Here is a 23,054-nt window from a genome sequence, read left to right on the forward strand (position 1 = left end):
TGAAATGTAACATCATATAGACATTGTCAATACAGGCCTAAACAGGCCATTCAACTGCTATACATATCAATCTATACATTCATAATTTCCAGCCTTAAATATGAACATATTTTTTTGTATAAATCAAAGTAATAGCATTGTATACACATCGAAAGGAACTAAGGATAGCGCTAATGCAATACAACAAGCCAATCAACCACTGGAAAACCAGGCACTTTCAATACATTTGTAAGGAACTATAGATATTTAAGTGCAGTATATAGAAAAGGAAGTGTAGACAATGCCAACCTAATAACACAGGTAATTAAATAAATGGAAAATCAGGCACTTTGAATAAGGTTTGTAGAGAACTATTACAGTATATACATAGTTCCAAAGAGTTCCACAAACCATTTATCAGGGATTTTGAGTAGCCTGGATTTATAGTGAACTATAGACCTCTGATTATATACAGAGATAATTGTCCTTCTCTTAGGGGCACAGAGAGTAGTGTGGACCCCACTTCTCTGACCTGTAATCAAAAACAAACACGCACTTGCATTTCCACTGATGACCTCCAGAGAGCGCATTGTCTGCTCAGCTATTGTAAACCTCCTTGAGTTGTGAAGATTTCCTCCCTGTGATCTGTGCTCACAAAGTAACCACAGCTCTATCGACAACACTGTTAGCATGGCTCATCTCTCTCAGTATCTTTATCCTATCGCGAGATCTCTTTAAACTCTTGCTCTAAAACAACAGCAACCATACATCTTAATGACTATAAGACACAAGAGTCTTTTATCAGCATTGGACAGTTGTGAGATGTGTGTTCAAGTGTAGGAGAACAGAGTATGTGAATAAAATGCACAAGGAACAGGGTGTCTTTCAGCCAACAACAACATGCACATTATGTGTAATGACAAGATGTACATGCCGAGTTCCAACCTCAATGTTGTGCCGTTCTGCACGTACAAAATGTTTTAACACAGACTAACACGAAGGTCAAATAAAACAATTCACACAAATTCCCCAGGTTGCTTTATGTACTACAGATCTAAATATTTCGTAGTATTCAAGCTGACTTTATGAACACATAAATTCGGCACTTTAACAAATACTTTTATCGTAACATGATGTAACAAAGAACTTGAGTGCAATTATTTGCAATTACTTAAAATAATTGCACTCAAGTAAAAAAAAATAATAATAAAAAAAAATGAATGCAAAAATCATGCTAACATTAAGGCACGTACAATGGAAGTAAATGGGGCCAGTCTGTGAATGTAAAAATACATGCCGTTTCAAAAGTATATCCACTGCCACAAGATGTAAACATGACACGTTAACATGATTTTAGTGTGATAAGTAGATTACCCGGATTACAGAATTTATCATCGTTCCATCATAATGACAAAGAATTTGTAATATTGGATAGATTTTAGGCTATAACTTAAGACTTTAGGTTAATAAGTGATTTTATCCCACTAAAATCATGTTATGTTAGCGTTTTGAAACTGTGTGTATTGTAATGTTTATGGACTATCCCCATTCAATTCCATTGTGAGTACCTATTTTAATGAACGAGGGGTGAATTTAAATATTTTCGTGGTAAACAATATTATGCATTATGAATGTTGTTGAGGGCCGACAAAATCCTACCACCACCTCCTCTCTGTGCCGGCTTGTAGCAAGGATCTTAAAGACCCTTGAGAAATGGTGGGAGTCCTCGATGGCAGGCGGAGTAGCATGTCTGTTGAGGCATCTTTCTAGGAAATGTCTTACTGAAAATTGGATCACCGTACTAGGGCGTCCCCCGAAAGTGGTGCGTGCTGCCCTCGACCAAGCAATGTAAGACCAAAGAAGCTAGTCTGACAATGACAACAAGGACAACAACAACAACAACAAAGACTACAACAACTACAATGACTCGCCAATATAAACATTGGAACGCTCGCAGGCCACCATTGTGAATTAGCCAATGCACTGAAGAACAAGCGGGTTGACATTGCATGCGTCCAAGAGACTAAGTGGAAATGATCGAAGGAGATTGGATTGGTCACCAGCCGGTCAGACACTCTGCTGACTTTAATGATCTTGTCAAGGAAGCATTGACTGACCATGGCCGCCACACCATTTCTTGTTGAGCTGGTGCCGTTGTAGATCACTTTATACCCGCAGAACTGCCGCCACTGGATGTTTTTGGCACCATTCTCAAAAATACTCAAACCGGATTTTCTTGCACAACAGTGTCTACAATTTATCACCAATCCTCATATATAATTATTGCCAACTTATATATATATATATATAAAAAAATCTCATTTAATAATACAATACATAGTGTATATTGGTCAGCCACTAACATGGAACAAAATATCAGTAATCATAATATATTTTAATGACAGTTTATGTTAGTCTGTTTATTTCCATTTTTCAATTAATCTTCCTCGGATGCCCTTATTCTGAAATGACATCCTTCACGCCGTTAATCCGATTCATCGTTTTGTTCTTTCGGAGTACCTTCTTGGGAACGTTCTGCACAAAAGATAAGATAATCAAGCCCAAATTGTACTAAACAACCACTGTGTACACCGTTTAGGAACAGGAGGTTGATTCGAGAGCACAAAACACAGGAAAATTGTACCTGGAGCCATTCTAAAACCAGTAAATCCAGTTCACACTGAACAATATGAGAACGTTTGACATGTCCTAGTGAGTTCAAAAGCCCAAGAGCTGCGGGTATGAAGGCTTTCTGGGCCTGTGTATCAAACATTAAAAGGATAGTTCACCCAAAAATGAAAATTCTGTCAACATTTATAATATGTGTGTTCCTTTTAATGTTGGTTGTGTTGTGCGACAGAATTTTCATATTTGGAGGAACTATCCCTTTCATGAAAGAGGAAGCTGTTTGGACCTACTTTAATATTTCCAATGTCATTTACAAAACCTCTCCCAACACACAAGATTGAAAAAAAATGACAATCCTTGACTGCTAATAATATGTTACTTTTACCATAAATCAACATTTAAAATGTTTCGGTTGGGCTTGTGTTTGTATTTTCCATGCATGTATAGGTGGTGGTGGCGTAGTGGTTAAAGCACAGGGCTGTTAATCAGAAGGTCAGAGGTTCTAACCCCACTGCCACCACCATTGTGTCCTTGAGCAAGGGATTGTCCCTGTAATAATTGCACTGAAAGTCGCTTTGGATAAAAGCGTCTGCCAAATGCATACATTTAAATGTAAATGCATAAATGTGTTTCACAGAAAAAAGAAAGTCATATAGGTTTGGAACAACAAGAGTGTGAGTAAATAATAGAATTTTAATTTTTGGGTGAAATATAGTATCCCATTAAAGTTATGTTAAAATTATGTTGGCAAGGCAAGCAAAAATCTTAAACACTTGAAGCTTAAAGTAAAAAAATAGATATTTGGCACAGTTTGTCCAATGAAAATCATAGTCACAAGCCTGTATTTAATACAATGGCATTGCGATTTGAATCGGTTTCGAGCATTTGTGCTGCACCCGTTCTATTTTTTGCTACATGATGGCAAATTTATTCTAAATAGAATCCCAATTGCTAAAAAAAGGAATTCCTAATCTGTTGCTATTTTTATCAACTGCACGTGTGCGTGTTGGTGCATATATGTGAGAAAAAAGGGAGAGAGAGCATGAGCCACAGTATATTAGTGAATGTTTATCCCCTTTAAGCACTTATGAGGGCCTGATATGAACTACACACACGGACACACGCACACACGGACACACGCACACAGGCCTTTTATGCTTCTCACCTTCTCTCTCTGACCTTCCTTTGTTTACGCGCATTGCCGGGATACTCCCTTTGATTCGGCGGCGCGCACACACACGTGACGCCCTCCGCCAGTGAGTGCTCTGCAGTGCTGTGCTATAAATAGCTCAGCTTGCCCCGGCCGCTCTGTTCCTTTACATAAGCTCTGGCGGAGAGGGAGGGCGGGGGACAGACAGCCCAACCACAATCTCCATCCAGCCAGGCCTGCAGAGCTGCACACACAACTGGGATCTCTCGCAGTCGGACTTGTGCTTTCACTATTGCTTTATAAGTGTCCTTTATCACAACAGTTTGATCTTGGTCTCACCAACACTATTCCATACAGATGTGTGTTTGTGTGTGACATTGGAAAGCCATTTTTCTATTTTAAACCTCAAAATAGACATAATTGACCATTGGTCAACTGGTGAGTCGCAACCCAAAAATGGGTCGCAGGTCTGTTCTGATTGGGTCGTGGACAGCAGGGAAACAACTATGCTTAATGTAATGCATCTAAACATCTTTCACAGACAGGATAGCAAAATAAATAGGCTGATCAACTTTAAAAATGGACAACGAAACATTTGTCCGATCAAACACGTCAATATTTTGGCACAAATTCACTTGGCATTATGCTGGTTTTGTTGTTTATGCATTTACAATTGTTATTGTCAATTAATTATATTCAGCCTGTCATGTTGATTATTGAGCCATGTTATATTGTCAGTATTATTAACCAATTATAAACATTTAACTGTTAATATTACTGGTTACTCTTTACAATAAGGTTGTATTTCTTAACATTAGTTAAAAACAAAAAGAGAACAACTTAATGCACTAAAACTATTGGCTATATTGTTAATTATTCATGACAACTAATACATTTACTAATGTTATAAAATAGAACAGTTATTGTACAGTGTTACCATATTAATATAAACAAATATTACATATTTATAACAAATATTATAAATGTTTACACCAAGCAATTTTGGTATTTTTGCTGGGTCGCCACTAGTGATATTTTCATAATCGATTGTCATGAAAATGAACAATCAATCGATTAATCGTTCATATTAATATTGCAAAGCACACGTGAAGTCTAAACGCACATAATATGTTTAAATATACTGTTTAAATGTTTTTATATATACACACTGTTTAAATACACTAAATATATCAAATGTGAGAGTTGGTATGTTACACTTAAAATAATATATGTCAGTGTAGTTTACTACATTTACGTTAAATATGTTTATATTTACAGTTTAAATTAATTTTAAACAAATACACTAATGAAATGTGACTATTGGCATGTTACTCTTAATATATTTTCAGGTTTCAGGTTTTTAACTCTCAATATGAAAAAACATGTCCTGTGTAAAATGACAACTTTGCCAAATAATTAGCAGTGATTGACAAAAATGCCATTAACCTAAGAATGTAATGCATGTGGTAACGTACAAACTTAATTTTTAGGCCGAAATACTACGCAAGTACGTGGACGCTTCTAGATACGCAAGCTTGATTACGTGCACTGTTGTGTTCCAAAATGTTTCAGACTAGAATTTCATGACACAACGCAAGTATGCGTTGCATTCTCAACGTGCCACATGGGACGCTTTAGTGGACATTAGTGTGATGTCACAGTCAATGACTGTTATGGTGGAGCAACAGTTTATAGGGAATATTACTGAGCAAGTAAGTTAAAGTCATTATATTTATAGCAGCTTACTTGATTAAACACATCCAATCTGTGCCATTACACCGCTTTGAGTGCTGAGGTTTGTTACAGAGTTAAGCAAAAATGCATGTTAAGCAAGTTCAACCAGACCACGCACTGGCAATGTGTTGGCAAAGTGCTCGCACCTGCGTAGGCGTATTGTGAAGTATGTTTCTGGCCTAACAGTTCACCGCAGGAGTTAGACAACCTGATCTCCAAGTAATGCTAGAGGCAAAAGTGATACTAAATGTTCAAAGTTAAAACACAAATGTACAAATATTACTCGAAGCATTACAAAGTTGTTGCAATTATTTTTAACTGAAAGCTTTCTAAAATAAACACAAATATTATACACTCATGGATGAACCTGGATAATCACAAAACATATTAGAGCAGACCCTGATTTGAAGTTGTATAACAGAGGAATTCTCAGTATTGTAAAAGTATTCCATGAAGAACAAGCCTGTATTGAGAGCAGATTGTCTGAGATTCTCCAGGCCTTTTCTGATGGAAAGACAACATTCGCCATTATGTGTCAGGCACTGCACTAGCTAGTGATGCTATCTGTGCCCTACAAACTGCTGACCAACTCTCATGACCTGCCCACTCTCTTCAGCTTTGTATACGTGACACACAGACACTGTTCTTCAGGATAAACGATTGTACTGCTCTAACATGTAGTCAACCGTAGATGACGTACAAACATCTGTGTAGAACGTCTCAATTTGCATAGTTAATAAAATTGACAACCATTTATAATATATGCATTTAGATTATAAATCTGTATGTATGCATGTATTAGTTACCACAACATGATTCACAATTAGGGATGCACCAATACCACTTTTTATCTCCTGATCCAATCCTACATGAACAATTGAGCATCTACATCTGAGATGTTGTTCGTGTTAGGGCTGCACGTTTATGACAAAAATCATAACTGCTGATTATTAATTTAGATTCATTTAATTTACATTAAAATACTTAATTTGTTTGGGACAGCTGCATGCCATATTCTTTATGTGGGCTATGCATCAAACAATTTGAGAACGGTGTTCCTGAATTGCATTTTGGATTTGGATCGGGCTCATCTGACCCATACCAGATCTGGTTTAAACCGTCAGTATCGGAGACGATACTGATCCAGGTACCGGATCGGTGCATTCCTATACACAATTATGTGCACCTGTTACAAAATAGGTAAATGCAAAACTACATATTTTCTAAAATCAACAAGTTGGTGAGTTGCATTATCAACAAGATGACTAATATAATATATAATATTATACACAGAGAGAGAGAGAGAGAGAGAGATGTATGCAATATGGACAAATTCTGATTAATTTGGGTATATTTCAGTTATAATAAAATCGTATCAAAATCTGAATTTAAAGCTTGTGAATTGGAATCAAATCAAACCAAGTCTAGCGATACCTAGCTCTACATTTAAGGAAGCTTTGTATAATTAGGCTGTTTCGGGTTCACCTGACCCTGATCAAAAGTGTTTCTTAAGGGGCATTTAAATAAGACACATTCTTATATGCGAGCGTTGACATGCCAGTGCAATGGATTTATATTTCAATTATGGAATATAAATACCACCATAACTATCAGCACAAATAAAAAAAATCTAAATTAAAAGGCAAACAAATATCACAGCTACTATAGATATTAATAGAGAATAACAGTGAGTTTTTGTCTAGCCCTTGTATAAAAAAAAATATATATATATATATATATAAAAAAGACATCTGTAACTTATGTTCCTGTACCTCAACTGGTAGAGCATGGCACCAACTATGCCAAGCTCATGAGTTCAATTCCCAGACAACTCACATACTGTTCAGCTGGAACGCACTATAAGTCACTTTGCTAAAAGCATCTACAAAATGCATAGATTCAAGGTGGTACTCACTAATGCGCACAGTCGATTAGTTGATACTCGTTGGACCGCTCATAACACGCCTTAACCCCTTCATCGTCCCAAAGCTTCTTCGCATGGTCGAAAAACTCCTGCAGAGGAAATTATACAAATATTTTCAACAATAAGTGATTTTGCATACCAAAAACAAAAATCATATTCATATCATATATGTTAGATTACAATAGCATTAGCAATCAACATTTTTTGGAATGATCTTCCTTATGATTAGTACTTCATTTACGTTTATTTTACAAAACAGTACTTGAACAGATAACTTAAAAAACGTACTGCTACATTCATAAAATGTATTTCCGTTAAGCCTTTGGCTGTTCTGAAAATAAGCCAAACGATCACACTGGCTGGTCACCATGTATTCATTGCTGCTCGAAGCACATCTGTTCTTATAAGCATTCAAACAGCTGTTTCTTTTCATAGACGACAAACAATTTTACACAAAGTTCTAAAACATTAATTGTAATTTTGCTTTAATAAATGAGCAATTGAAATTACTTTTCAAATTTCTGTACATCTCAGAACCATTTTAAGTTATCAAAAATGCCAATTATAATGGCCAATGCATTACATGTGCTAGAATATACAAATAAAAATAGACCAAACAACAGAGTGCAATAAAATGCCAAAAAAGACTCCTGTTTTTGAGTTTACAAGTTTTCAAAAAACATTTAAAACGGTAAATTATTACAGCTTTTGGTATTTGCCGTTCTCTAAAAATGAACAGAAAAGGTCAGTAGCAGTAAATCTATGCCTACAAATGTCAATCAGACAGCTATAATCAGGAATATGTAGGAATTCAATAAAATTTTCATTAAAACAAAATACACATGAAATTAACAAAAGTGAAAATGGCAATCAACATCATGCTGTTAATATAAAAATCAATAAGTTCATACAGATTTAATAAAAACCCAAAACGATTCACTGTCGCACTGTTTGAATTTGTACTATATTGACATTCTATTTACAAACAGATGCATTAAATCTCATTCACTTTTAGTGATTATTTGTCCTGAGTTACACTCAACCTACTGACATCTAAAGTGCAATGCAACATTTTCACGTGAAAATCAGCATTCTGTGTCCTGTGGATTAATCAGGGTCTCCTGGATTAGTCAATATCTAAATTAAATCCTACATGTGAACTCAAAATAACCATCACAATCCTTTCATTTATTTAACATAAAAAGCTTCTGATGCAAGACATTTACTTGATGTTGAATAGTGGCATGCTAGCACAAAAATGCATTGCATTAACTGAATTATATCATAGCAAACAGGTTAACCTTGACACAATATGCACCATACCAGACAGAAATACAATGTTTGGACTAATTAGGTATTTGAAGAAGGGATAAACCAATATGAAATGACTGTATTTGGCCGATACTGATTTTAGCAAACAATTATATTCTGATACAGAAACCGATATTTTACCACTTTTTGTCATCACTTTCATTACCTTTATCAAGTACAACATCACAAAATACTGAACAGAATTAGTTTCTATATTAGTTTAGATACTTTTCTGATTATGTTATCTGTTAATTCATTATAAAAGGAACATTAATTACTTTTAAAACATTAATTACCTTTAAAAGTTTTGCCAGAAATCATTTTGTTCCACACTTCTGAAAAATGTATGGAGCCATTTTTATTCCTTAGTGTCCCAATTCTTCAACCAAAACACAACAGCAGTTTTTGCATGTTGGAATCGCAATGTAAAAATAAAAATGACCGTAAAGTTACAATTGTTAACTACCCCTATAAATAACACACAAACAACAATATGGCAGTCAGCATCTGTATTCCCCCAAAATAAGTTTCCTCTGTTTGATATTCAAACTTTCAGAAGCAGTAACATACTCTTCAGGTACACAAAAATATTATGAAAAGAAATGATCAGATTTCCTTAAATCTGGATTGCAATCACACAAAAGATGTGGCAAAGACACCAGGGTTCCCACCTTTTTTGACCAATTAATTTCCATGATATTTCTATGACCTTGCCAGGCATTTTTGATAAATGGATAGAGATTTTTAGAGATTTAAAAATAATTTTGATACAGGCTGATTTGCTGCTCCATCATTTAGACAGATTTGTTGACCATTTTAACTAATTTGTTGAAAATAACTAATTCAAAACAATGATTCACTGACCATTCGCACATCACTTTGGCTTGCAAGCAAGTTGCACTCTACACAAGAGCAATATTTAGCTCATGGTATGTTTTTGAACAGTGGAAAACTTTTAAAATATAAAAGGTTTCTTTTGAATATATTGAATGTATTTTATTAATTTCAATGACCTTTCCGGGCCTGGAAAACATGATTTAAAAACTCTGATATTTCAGGTTTTCCATGACTGTGGGAACCCTGAAAATACTAATATTCTAATGAATCATTCAAACCAATCTGCGAACAGTTCGACCAATTGATTGATAAGAACCAATACGAAAGAAAAATTAAGTCACTAATGTTATTATGTAGGCCTGAACAAATTGTATTCTACATATGAGATAATAATGAGAGCAAATCATAACTAGAAAAAAATGTATATTCACAATAGATACAAAATTTCCATATTTCCATCATGTTGTCCATGACCATGGGAACCATGAAACAAAATACCTCAGTGAGCGGTTTAAAAAACACAAAACAATCAAAGTAACCTTTGTGTTCAGTAACCTGAACAAATTATTAAATATTCAAATTCCATTCAAAGCATCTTGGGTAAATTATGCAAATGAGGCTCCTTACCTGTGTGTAATCAAAGTCAGAGAGTGGAGCTATGCTTTTGATGTAGTCGATCCTAAACTGGTCTTTTGGATTAGCAAGTGGGACAGGTGGTATTAAAGTGCTCATGGCTGACACTATGGTCTGGAAAAGAAAATAAAGTATTATGAGCATTGAGACTGAGAGCATCTCATTAAAACTAATTCTATAAATAAAATCAGGACCGAATACAAGTTCACTTACCACGATGGCATCCTTCACATTTTTACGAATGTCTTGAATTTTCTGTTTCTTCTCTCTGTGTGAGAAAATATGAAACATTTAAATGTGGTAAAAAAAAATGAAATAAAAAAACCACATGCAGTGTTTGACTGAATTGCACATCTCCAACTACTGGTTCTACTGTTTGGGAGACAGATTTCTTAAAATGGAATAGTTCACCGAAAAATGAAAAACAAGTGCAGTCAGTCGACAAGCACAATTACGCAAAGGTGACTCTATATCCCTCTTTTCCTTTCAAAATGCATTTAGTTCCTTCTTAGAAAACAATATGTAACAATAAATGTAATATTAGCATTTTCCAAATAAAGCATTTCACAGATTAAAGAGAGAAATGCACAAAATTGCTCCAATTCAAGTGCGATTAAACATTCACCAAAGTGTAAGTGGGAAGTTGACTAATTGAAAGAACTTGTCCCCCCATAGGTAGAGCTTTCTTTGTGATGGGCATTAAAACTTTTAATCACTCATCCTCCACAATATTAATCATGGCGATCCATTTTGCTACAACAATCTTGAAGCCGCATTTATATGATTCACACGCTTTTGTTTTTATTTTTATTTCCCAAAGCGATTCACGCTTTGAACTCCACATGAAAAGCGCTTGCAGAGAACATCTTGTTTTGCAATTAGCGCTGGCACTGTCCACATAATGGTACACGCTAGGAAAATGCTGATGCTTCACTCAAGAAAGTCTTGAATGGGACTTATCACGAGTCCCATCTGGGTTTGTTTAGTACAAAAAAATATATACAATTAAGAGGTCCTTTCTCCATCACTAGTTATGACCCCGGACGCAATGCAAAGGTTCTGCACTAATCCAACCATCAGCATTTTCCAGAACTCACACAAAGCTGAATAAAATGTCATACTCTAATGTCATATTGATAAATCTGTTAACCGTGTTAAATAAAAATCAGTGTTAAACATTTTCAATTAATTGCATGTGTTAATGCATTAATTTCGACAGCTCTAGAAAAACAAAAATACTTTTTTTTTTACTCGCCTTCATGGCGTTCCAAACCTATTTGTGGTCTTTTTTCATGGAACACAAAAAAAAGACAAGTTGAAGAATCATTTGTTTACAACGACAACCAATTGAATACTACTTAAGTGGCGCAGTGGGCTAAAGCACATAACTGGTAATCAGAAGGTTACTGGTTCGATCCCCACAGCCACCATCATTGTGTCCTTGAGCAAGGCACTTAACTCCAGGTTGCTCCGGGGGGATTGTCCCTGTAATAAGTGCACTGTAAGTCACTTTGGATAAAAGCGTCTGCCAAATGCATAAATGTAAAATGTACTTGCTTAATCTCTATAACCGCCCCTGTTATTAGACACTTATATTGATTAAATCAATCATGGCTGACTGTGAATGGTGAATTTCCACAACGGCATATATTATCAGTGCATAACAACTTAAATTTAAGTTCCTCACACAAAACTATTGTAAGACTTCAGAAGACTTATAATATGGCATATGAGTCACGTGGACTCATTTATTTGGGGGGGGGTTGTACTTTTTGGAGCTTGAAATCTGTTGTAGTATAGAAAAGAGATGAAGATTTCTCATTTAGTGTCCCACAGCACAAGGGTGAATAAATCATGACCAAATGTTCATTTTTGGTGAACTATTCCTTTCAATTGACAACTGCAGTATTATTTTCAACAATAAAACACATATTTATAAACACAGTCAGACTTTTTACAATAATATTACAGGTAACTAGGTGTTTACATAGCCAGATTAGTTTTTATAGAAGCAGGCATGAAACTTTAACACACACAGAGGCCTATTTTCAATCCTAAAGCATCATGGGCACTAGCCTATAGTATGCTATTGATTAGGAGCAGACATTACCGTTTAGTTTAAGATCCCTTCATAGGGTTTATCTAATGACTTTCATACATGCATGCATTTCCATAAATCCTTTCATTTATACGTACATCGTTATAACATGGATGATGTTGCTTTATTACACTAGCTCATAGCATGTTGTGCTACATCAGTCACAAGTTAAGCATGTATAAGGATTTCATTCGCCATGCTGTGGCTTACAAGGCCCAACACCCACTGCCTATAGATAATGTATACAAAAGAAGACTTTGCCTTCATGTAACGCCATATACACATGTGCATTTTGTGCTTATGTCATTAGTAAATGTCTACTCACTCTGCATTAAACCCGTTGACATGAAGTATTCTCATCTGCTTAACGATAGTGCTCTTTCCCGACTCACCAGCCCCTATGAAAACAAACACAGCCTTTTAAATACATGTAAAGATGCATATGCACAAGGGCCAGGCAGATACTTTCGATATAGCGAGTTGATCTTGATACGTAGCCATGTAGAGCTGTCAAACAAGGTGCGTTTGAAAACACAGTCTCGTATGGTTCTTCTATGTCAGATAAAATGCCTCACGTCTCGTCTTACCCAATAACAAGAGTCGGTGCGTGGCTTTATAAGCCTGTCTCTCCTTTTGTATCTGTGTCTCTATTTTCTTGTTGGCCTCGCGCTGTGCTTTCTCGTCGATGCGCTGGTCTTCGGTTTTACCGCTGCCCAAACACCCCATCTTACTCCCTCGAACCCGATCTGTGTGCTCTCCTCACGAATGATATATCCAACTCAAATTCCAAAGGTTGAAGTAAATCCAGAATGGTGCGTTAAAAAAAATAAAAAAGGTAGAAAGGTCCACGGGAAGGTTTTTTTCTCTCTCTCTCTCTCTCTGTGTGTGTTACAATGTATCAACCAGAACCGGGTAGCCTGTCAGGTATCATCCGGGCGACGAATTGATCACATATCGATATGTAAGGGTGATATATGAACTTGACATCTGGATTTGGGGGTCTCTTTTGAGCCCCTTGCCAGGCGCTCTTCCCTTCACTCGCCCTCTCTCTGTGTTTTTGCTGTGTGATATTTCTGCCCGAGCATCTGCTGTGGTCTGTGGCTCAGCACTGCCCCTATCTGTGACCACTGGTAATGACCGCTGAGAATCCAGGAAACCCGTTACAAAGTAGCGCCCGAACGTTGAAACATTGTAACAAGAAACGGATGTTACAATGCGAGAAAAAGAATGTTCCATTGTAGAACAATGTGCATTTACTCATAAATTGCAACATATTTAGATTTGAGTACAACATGTTTAAGATGATGATGTGTCATCTAATATATTATTAGAGGACACAAATGCAAGGTTACTGCTTCAAAACTCAACTCAACTTTAAAGATATTTTATGACTATGTTACACATAGCAATCAAAACATATTTTTAAAATAATAATAATTATAACTTAATTGGAAAGACAATGTTTAAGAGTGTTATTTGGAGGTATTTGTATTTATTTATTATTCCGTTTGTAATTGATTTTTTATTAACTGAAATTTTTATTGATGTAATTGTATTAATTTATTTTTATGTTATTAAATTCTATTTATAGTTATGTGCTTTATTTTTATTAATGTATAAATGTGTTTATTTTATGCTGTATTAGTATGGTTGTTTACTGTACTGTATATTCCCTGTACAGTTTCTAAATTCAAAATAAAAGCTTAAAAAATATGATTGGGGTAAATATATGGAAACATTTGGTAATAAATGAAAATAATAATAACAATCATGATTTTATCCATTGCAGAATGGATAAAATACACGTGCTATAATTTTTAATACATTTATTTAGAGAATATGCCTTTCGTGAAAAATTCTAAATCATATTATATTATTTAGTTTGTTAGTTAGACAAATCAAATGACAGAATCCCATTCAAAGAGATACATCAGAAAGGTAAACTTAATTCTATATTGGCCCATGAATACATACCACAAATCAAGGGTGTAGCCAGGACATTACTTTTAGGTGGGCCTCAAAAATAGATTCCAAAAAATAGAAACTTTTCCAGAAATGTTGAAAGGCGGCGCATTGAAACAGTTCTTCAACACTTTCAGAAAGCAGAATTTATGCATTTGTTAACTATGTTATAAATATATATTTGAAGTAAAAAATAAATAATCTCTAATATTCTGGTTGGGCCTGGGTCTATATGGGTGGGCCCATACCCACCCTTGGCTATTCCACTGTCTATTTTTAATTGAAATGCCATAGCAACAGAGTACTAATACGGACTGAATGATTCCACTCACTAAGTCTGATTAATAGTGAATAAACCTAGTGAATAAAGCTGGTTCACTGGTCTTAACTGATTTAACTAGGGTTAACTGGTTGAAACACGTCTCCCAGAGTGGTCAAGCTGGACTTCAGCAAGCTGGTCTCCCAGCCTGATCAGCTCATAAGTGACCAAACCCCTCTAAAACCAGCCAACACCCCTCTAAAACCAGCCAACAGACCAGTCTGCTCAGACTGGGAGACCAGCTAAGACCAGCAAACCAATGGAAGCAAGAAAATCTGCCCTTTTGACTTAATGTCTAAATGTCTTACATTTAATAGTAAACAAAGCAGAATATAAAATATTGAATCTTCACTTTATGCTATAATTTTCCTTTGTTTTCAAATAATACAAATCTTACAACTTACTGTTTATTTCTGGGTTTAAATGAAAGCAATTTGTTCTCAGACTTTTGTATCCCACATTATATACATTTAATGAACATAGACCGTGTCCTGAAGTAGGAATGTCCTTATTACTTTAAGTGTGGTTATTGCTATAGTTTCCAGCTCATGTTATGATCATTAAACATTTAACAATGCCAAAGAATTAACAGTACATATGACTATGTGCAGGTAAGAGGCTACCTGCTGTATGCCAACTGTCTAAAAGTTTAACTTCTGTTGTGATGCAAATTCTGTGAAAATGTGCACCTCAGGTTTAATTTCCATTTTTGAGCATTCATAAAATTGTGTACATTTGTAAAACTTTTTAAAATCTTTTTAAATACTCATACAAAACAGAAAAGAGATACATAGTACCCTCTGTGACAAAGAATAATTTGTACGTTACATTTTTATGCATATTTTTCCACATTTCGCTTTTTGTTTTATTTTTATTTTTTGTGTTTAATTGATTTAATATAAAATAATTGTATAATGCATAATATTATAAAATGAGTTTGTGACTCACTGAATAGCATTTAAATGTAACTTCTCTTATTTTCTGCTTACGGACAGATATCAATTTAACTTCTCATATAATCACTATAAAAAGCTTTTAAGATTCCTGTGAACTGATAGAGGATGTTCAGTTAAATAATAATAAACTCCACAGTTCTGTGTCTCTTAAACATTAAGCAATTGTGGAAAAATGATCTCAAGCATTATCCTTAAATACAATGGGCTATGTTTGAAACGAAAGGAAGAATCTATTAAATGTACAGTAAATCCAGCTCGCCATCTTTAAGGCAAAGGTATATACAAAGTCAAAATATATATAAGCAAATGACCAAGTGGCTCAAATGGGTTTAACAGTACAGGAAACATTAACATTGTGCAAATGATGGTTCTGGAATGACTTTCGAATGACTTTCAGATTATAAAAATATGAATTACAAATTTTCTGGAAGAGGTATTTGTACCTTAATTTCTATATAAATTTATCTAACTAAGTCAATGATATTTTCATGTTGTTAGATGCAATTAAGGAGCATTTACAGCATAACCAGACAAAATAGAAGTTAACTATTAGGCCTAATTTCCACTTCGTAAACATCAGCAACTCATTTGATAATAATACAATATAGGATCCAACTACTTTTAAGCTAGCAGAAAAGAAACTCTCATTTGGAAGAGAAAATAGAGGAAGAAAACCACAACTTTCAAGTATTGGTCATCCATAAATACAGCCTTTAGAATAAACATGCCATATTGGGTTCAATATTGGTTTATTGGTTTACTGCTCAACTTTAAAGAAACTTTATGATCCCCTTTATTGTATTTGGACTTTATGTGTAAAAATGACTGTCATAAAACAAAACTATAAATATCAAATTACATTATTAGTTTATGTAAGCCTACCTTTACTTACAACTTAAAAAGGGCTGAAATTTAATGCAGTTAAAATAAATTAATTACATTCACATTCTTCAACAATTCTTAAACCCTTAAAGGGCTCTATGGCCAGGGTCATAAATTAAAGGAGGCCCAGGGCAAAAATACCACAAATATTGACAAAAATGCAGCTGTACTGAATTCTTCTACTTTTCTGTATTTCTTAATATACTATTATAGTCTAGTTATGCATATTGCATAAATATGTTGTTTTAATTTTAAGCGGAAGTTGTAATTAATTCTCAGTCTTGAAAATGTGTATTAATGTTTAAATTGGTAAAACAGATTAAACACATTTTAAAGTTTTATTTACTATATTTTACATACAGTAATGAGTAAAAATTGCTAATAAATCCCCTGAAAATCAAATCCATGGGGCACAATTTGTTTAATTTCTAACACTGCCTATGACAACACAAACCAAGTATAATTCATAAGCTAGTGCAATTATTGCAATTAATCAATGTTTATAGACCTAACTTTCATTGGGATTTTGGCCGAATGGTTGATGCTTTGTGATCTCGTTTACAGGACAAAAGCCACATGTTTCTGACCTACAGCTCAAATCCTTCAACGGCAAAGAATATTGCATAATACTTTCATTACAATTAGCTAGTGCTGCAAGGGCCACACTAGAGACAAAGTACACCTTCAGTAAATGATAAAACCTTTTTATAGGGTGACAAAGTTCAGTTTACGGACCACATACACTTAACATTGCAATGCATACATTAAGGAACAATAAAAGCTTATGTAGAAGTATGATGGTTTTTTGCCTAAAGGATTCCCTGCATGTGGTTTGTTACCGCCATAATCAAACTATTCAAAAGATGTGTGATAGTCACCACCCACCCCTTCTGGCTATTTATGGACAAGGCATTCATTATAAAAGATATAAATGTGCTATTTGTCTATGAGACACTTGAATTACCATATGCTGTTTTTGTGTTTTAAGCAACTGGTCATGTTATATTAATAAATGCCCAAAATAGCTTAGGCAAAAATACCTGTTCCGGGCTGCTGTTCAAAGGTGATGATATTAGCTTTATGGCGGTGTTATCTACTACTTGATATACTAGATATTGAAATAGTTACAGAGCAACTTGTACAAAGATATTCCCAAGTATGTGTCATTCGTAGGAACTAAAAAACAACTGCACCATAAAGCTTAAAGATAACTCACCCAGAACCTCCGTTAAAGTTAATTTCTAATCCACGTCTTGGATGATCTTATTTCTAATTTTAAATTTTATGATCAATTTCTGAAAACACAGCACCTGTATCTCTCCAGTCACAGTTGTTTACCAGTCTAACATCAGACTTTCATATGCAATAGTGCTAAATTATGAAACTGGACTTTATCTTGAAATTATTAAGAATGTTTATGTTTTTGAGGTGCCACTGCGATCTCCATATCTGGTCCACTAAATCAGAGATCAAATGAACCATGTGTCAGTAAAACATGCAGATTTCTCCTCTACATATAAATAGCTACCAAATGTCTACTCGACTTTGAGTTTGGTGGCCCAGATTACCTCTGTCCATCTTTATGTTAAGTGCCACCTGACATAACATCTCAAAACTACAAGCAAATATTGGTAATGTGTAATAATTCAGTTTCCCAGTGTGGGCTACAAAGTTATCCAGTGGATTTAACCAGTCTTCAATGTTACCAGCAGGAAAGGACAGTGAATAAATGAATGAATCAATTTGAAATTGCTGCAAAGTCTAATCTTTAATCTTAATGACTCATGCCAATGGAAACAGGTATCCACACAACTGATTTAGTAGACAGCGACCACAGACATAACTTAGCAACATACTACACTCAATGTGCCAGCACTTAAGAACTATCTGGAATCAGAAGCCGTTTCCACTGTTCTTCAAACTAAGTCAAAATTAGATAACTTTAGACATCTTCAGTTTTGCAGGTTGTTTAGGGTTTCAGGATGCGCGTGATCATGTTGGAATTGCCATTGTCCCAAAGGTCTAAGATTACATTATTTTTACTATGACTAATACTGGTATCTTATCAAAGCATCATATCCATGCTGACAAACTACATGAGGTCAGTTTTAATATCTGATATCATCCTTAATTGCACATTATAAACAAAACTTTACATCTATGAAATATGCGCCATTGAATGGGGGGTATTAGTTTCTTCTTTAATGGCAAAAATCATTAATTTGACTCCCTGGTGAGAAAACTTTGTAAATAAAAAAATATCCAAATTTACAGTTAACATAATTAAAATATCCTAAATAGGCAGATCAAACTGATAAAAAAAAAAAATTTAAAAAAAATCACTTAAAGCCAGTTTAGACTGTGTGTAATGCAATAGAGACATTGAAATGCATATAAAAGATATTCATAATCCCTTTATAATAAACATTATAATATATTATTCACACTTTTTTACTTAATTGGTTATCAGTTGCTTCGGATCTACCAATAAATGACAATTCCAAATTAACTTCCTAGTTTACTTCATTTGTCAACAATAGTATTGTTATTCTTTTAATTGTTATTTTTATATTTTGAATTTTATTGTTGTGATCTAATGATTATTTAATTAGTAGCAAAAAAACAATTCTCCATATCTGTTATCAGACACTTATAATATGTATCGGTCATTAAAACAATCAGTGTCTGACATTTATAATATAAAATATTGGTTAATTATTTTAAACGTTAAAAAAAAAAAATCTGTATTGGACATTTAAAAACAGTTGTCTACAATTGTTATTAATATTATAATCAAAATATTTATTATGCTTTTATTGTTGTAATCTAACGATTAGGTAGTCAGTAAAAATCAGTCAGTAAAAATCAGTTCAGTATATCGGTATTGAAATAATCAGTCAATTAAAAATAGCATAAAAACACTTGATTATTTTAAACATTTATATAATCTGTACCGGTCATTTTAAAAGGGTAGGCTCTAATTGTTCTTAGTATTATTATAAAAATATTTATATTGTTTTTATTATTGTAATCGAATGATTCGCTAGTAAACATCGATTATCCGGTACTTAAAAATTAATATAATCGTAATTTTAAAAAAAGGATAAAAATTAAAAAAAATATTGGTTGACCTCTAATCAATATTTAAAAGCATTAGAATTTATTATATTATAAAACGTATTAAGTCGTTATAAGATTATGATTAAAATGTATTACGATCAATGCATTATTGTGCTATTCAGACATCCAGCGTTAACACGGATTTTAGCAAGGCATTATGACGTCAATGTCACCCATGCTTACACATGTCAATACCACAATAATATTAACGGGGGCCGTTATAAAGCACCCCAACATGCAGATGTACTTCAGCATCACCCACCTAAGAGAAGCAGACGATGAGTCTGTTTATATTCCCGCTTGAGTTCCTTCAAGGCCCTGTCAATGTTCTTACTGACTTTCTTGGCCTCCTTGTCGGCCTCCTTCTCCTCCACCACTAGTTTATCCCAGTTCTTCTGCTTTTGGGCGCTGCTGGGCGTCTGGAGCACCTGTAGCCTCCTCTTTCCGCCACCTCCTCCGCCTCCGTTCTGGACAAGCGCTCTGTCCGCGTCTCCACGGCGGAGCTCCCCGGCCGGGATCTTACCGGCGTCTCCGGTTCGTAAAGGCGAGGTGGATGATGTCTTGCCGTTGTTCCCCCCGGATTCCTCCTCATCGTGGTGCCGCGATCCCCTTACGCAAGACGGCATCATCATCATCCCTGCATCCGGAGGCTGGTGCTCCGACTCTGAGTTGGCGTTGGAAATAGATCCGCTGAGGTCCCCAAACAAACGGGGACGCAGACTGTAGCACAGCCCCATGATGTGGCCAAGCGCGCGCACTATTGATATTTGATCATAAATATACAATAAACCCTCTATTTCCCCCAGTGATTCAGCGCGTCACCACGCGAGCTGATAGTACACGTTGCATTTTCCATCCATGCGTAATCCAAGAACGATGCTCCCGTATTTACAAAATGTCATTTTGCATTCTTCTTAGTCCAACCTACGCGCAGTAGTCGGTGGATCACCTGACATCTGCCTGTGCTGACACTGCATGTCCACCTTACCGTAAAGAAACCAAAAGCCCAACCACTGAAAATCCAGGTTGGACAAGGGATGGACACATCAAGGTGCATTTTTCATGCACATTCACACATGCATTTAGTAATCTGTAATTGAAAACCTGTTGAGGGCTCTGGGTGGATAATAATCTATTTGAGTCCCAAGGTTGCCTTATACCCATGAGACCATGTAGACTCACTAATGAGACGTAATGAGGACACCTGAAGCTCTGTCTGTAGTATTCTGAGAATAGAATATTCAAGCAACAATACTGAGTATCTGATAATGTGATTGTACTATGTTTGATTGAGGCAAGTCATGTAGTTGTCCCAGAAACATTATGCACACAAATGCATCAGAAATCTTCATATAAATGAATGGCAGCAGTAGATGTGTTGGAGGAAAAAACATACAATATCTTCTTTTTTTTTGTCAGTTTTTAAACCAGTTTTTTAAGATAAAGACGAAAGAGTCTTTGCATAATGAATGGTGTATTTGTTCTATTATGGCATTTTTTTTTCATGAAGATTTACTCATATTGATTAATAATAAATAATAACTAAGCCCATTTTTTCCCCACACAATCTTGTTACTTGTGCAATGAAGAACAGGATTTTAAAGTGGCAACGTTTGATTCATGTTTACATGCTAAAGAACAGCCCTTTTTGTGATCTAAAACAATAAATCAAATGTTTTAGCGCCCCCTATAGGTCAAAGTCAATACCTGAATCTGTGACTAACTATTTGAATAATGTGCTTCTGGTTGAAATATTTATCACTTCTAGGTGACATAAGAGACTTAGAAGACATAAGAAAAATAAGATATCAAATAGTTTGAAAATATTGTTTGCAGGCTGCCTGGGACATCTTGAACAGAAGAATGTTAAAGTCACCTGTGATGAGTAAATGCACATAAATTACAGGAAAAGTTGTATATCCACATTTGTAAAATCCAAATCCAAAGTTGTAATTCAAATACACAATGCAACAATCTACACAGTCTGTAGAGAAATTAAAAAAAAAAAAAAAATGCAAATAAAAATGTAATTTGCAAGACATTTATTATGAACAAAATGTATTATTTATTTTATTTCAAAATATACGTGTATTTTCTTTTTTTGGTCTCATATCTTTAAAATGTCTGATTAAACTAATTCAGCATAACTGTGCCCACAGGTTCTGTGTGTTCAGTTTTGGTTCATCTTTTCTTCGTTTGGGAGGTCTGAAACACTTTCACACCTATCCTGAGGAACATTAACAAACTGCAAAGAAGAAGAAAAAAAGAGGAAAAGAATAAAACAATTTGACAACCAAGAAAAACATAGATGATACATATTTTATTTTATTTATTTCTCTACGAAAATATCAGTTTTTAGACTAAAAAGTTTGGATTCAATAAAATAAATATTCCTGCCTTGCTCCTGCCATGAGTCCAGCTGGCATTATCTTCCATGAACTCAGAAATCTCACTCCCATTACAGATGTCAGAGATCCAGATGTGCCTTCAAAGGAATAAAAACGTACATAAAACTGTTCATATGGTCTTTATTTTTCATAAATTTCCAAGACATTTAAATTTAAAGAGAAAAGCAAGAGATAAACAGATACTTACCCAGTGAAACCCATATATTTCTGTCATTCTTTGACATTTGAGAAGCACCAACAAATGCTGCAATGCCGAACAGCAGCCCAGCGACCAAAGACATTAAACTACCTGCAGCAGGAAGACGAGCATGTCTGACCATATTAGGAAGTTCCGTTCAAAGAAACTTCAGGTAAGGCGCATTCGTCGCATTGTCATGAGAATACCACGCGTACATATGCTAGCTGGTGATTTACAAACATGTATAATACATTATTGTATATCAATCCTATTTGTCTCTCTCTCTCACATATAAGAGAGTGACATTTACCTTTAAATACATTAAATACATAGATTTCAAGGTGAGTTTCCGTGTCGTTGAAAAAAGCATATAACAAATTCGGGTATATCTACACCGCTAAAAGATTGGTTAAAACATGAATTCGTTTGAATCCACATAAAAATAGATATTAGATAAAAATTATACATATATAAAAAAAAATTCTCAACAACAGTTTGAAGTCGTTAGGCACATCCGTGAGATCTTTACCTGCTTTAGCATAACCAATAATCCCTCCTATCGTTATAAGAGCTGCATATCCATAACCTAACCAATCCACAGACATGTTTGGGTGTGTTTAACTCTCAAATAAAACAGAAAGATATGTTGAGTGCTGCAAAAAGCGAAGCCTAAGCTAAATCAACCTTAAAGACTTCCTGAAATATTGTTTGCTATTTTCAAAATAAAAGTCTTGTCAGTGCAGGTGAGAATTCTTTTTCCCCCAAATATTTTTGGATGGATGAATCTAGATCCACTTATATGAGTTTGGTGAAAAGGCAAGTAGGCTTCTTGCCCACCATCTTGGGCAATCTGCTGCATCTCATATTATTATGGAAATCCGGACAGTCTTCGGTCTCATCTGTGACCACAGTGAGATCAATTCTGCGTTAGGGAT

General features: G+C 34.9%; 2 protein-coding genes across 3 annotated transcripts in view; both read right to left on the reverse strand.

Moving 5' to 3' along the window:
- Positions 1–20,468, reverse strand: part of LOC127634717 (guanine nucleotide-binding protein G(olf) subunit alpha-like) — a 30,877-nt gene extending 10,409 nt beyond the window's left edge. Inside the window, exons 1-5 of one of the 2 annotated variants that reach the window (XM_052114371.1) lie at positions 19,796–20,468; positions 12,620–12,692; positions 10,410–10,464; positions 10,191–10,310; positions 7,407–7,504 (exon numbers count right to left, since the gene is read on the reverse strand). In XM_052114371.1, the coding sequence (XP_051970331.1) occupies positions 7,407–7,504; positions 10,191–10,310; positions 10,410–10,464; positions 12,620–12,692; positions 19,796–20,270 (821 nt within the window). In that variant the 5' untranslated portion in view covers positions 20,271–20,468. Of the gene's footprint in view, positions 1–7,406; positions 7,505–10,190; positions 10,311–10,409; positions 10,465–12,619; positions 12,693–12,881; positions 13,356–19,795 lie in introns of those variants that run through there. The other variant, XM_052114372.1, reaches the window with a different exon arrangement.
- Positions 20,469–21,121: 653 nt separating this feature from the next.
- tmem14cb (transmembrane protein 14Cb) lies at positions 21,122–22,820 on the reverse strand. The gene is made up of 4 exons (XM_052114381.1): positions 22,649–22,820; positions 22,129–22,230; positions 21,931–22,018; positions 21,122–21,778 (listed from the first exon to the last, which is right to left on the reverse strand). Exons 1-4 carry the CDS (start codon positions 22,722–22,724, stop codon positions 21,715–21,717), a joined length of 330 nt encoding a protein of 109 aa, XP_051970341.1. The 5' UTR covers positions 22,725–22,820; the 3' UTR covers positions 21,122–21,714.
- Positions 22,821–23,054: the final 234 nt, after the last annotated feature.

The sequence above is a fragment of the Xyrauchen texanus genome, chromosome 42 (genome assembly GCF_025860055.1).
Source record: "Xyrauchen texanus isolate HMW12.3.18 chromosome 42, RBS_HiC_50CHRs, whole genome shotgun sequence".
Lineage (NCBI taxonomy): Eukaryota > Metazoa > Chordata > Actinopteri > Cypriniformes > Catostomidae > Xyrauchen > Xyrauchen texanus.

Coding starts and splice junctions, on each gene's coding strand:
- tmem14cb (XM_052114381.1), bottom strand. CDS start 22,724: ATGTCTGTGGATTGGTTAGGTTATGGATATGCAGCTCTTATAACGATA. Junction 22,019..22,128: donor AAATATATGGGTTTCACTGG/GTAAGTATCTGT, acceptor ATTCCTTTGAAG/GCACATCTGGATCTCTGACA. Junction 21,779..21,930: donor GGACTCATGGCAGGAGCAAG/GCAGGAATATTT, acceptor TCTTCTTTGCAG/TTTGTTAATGTTCCTCAGGA.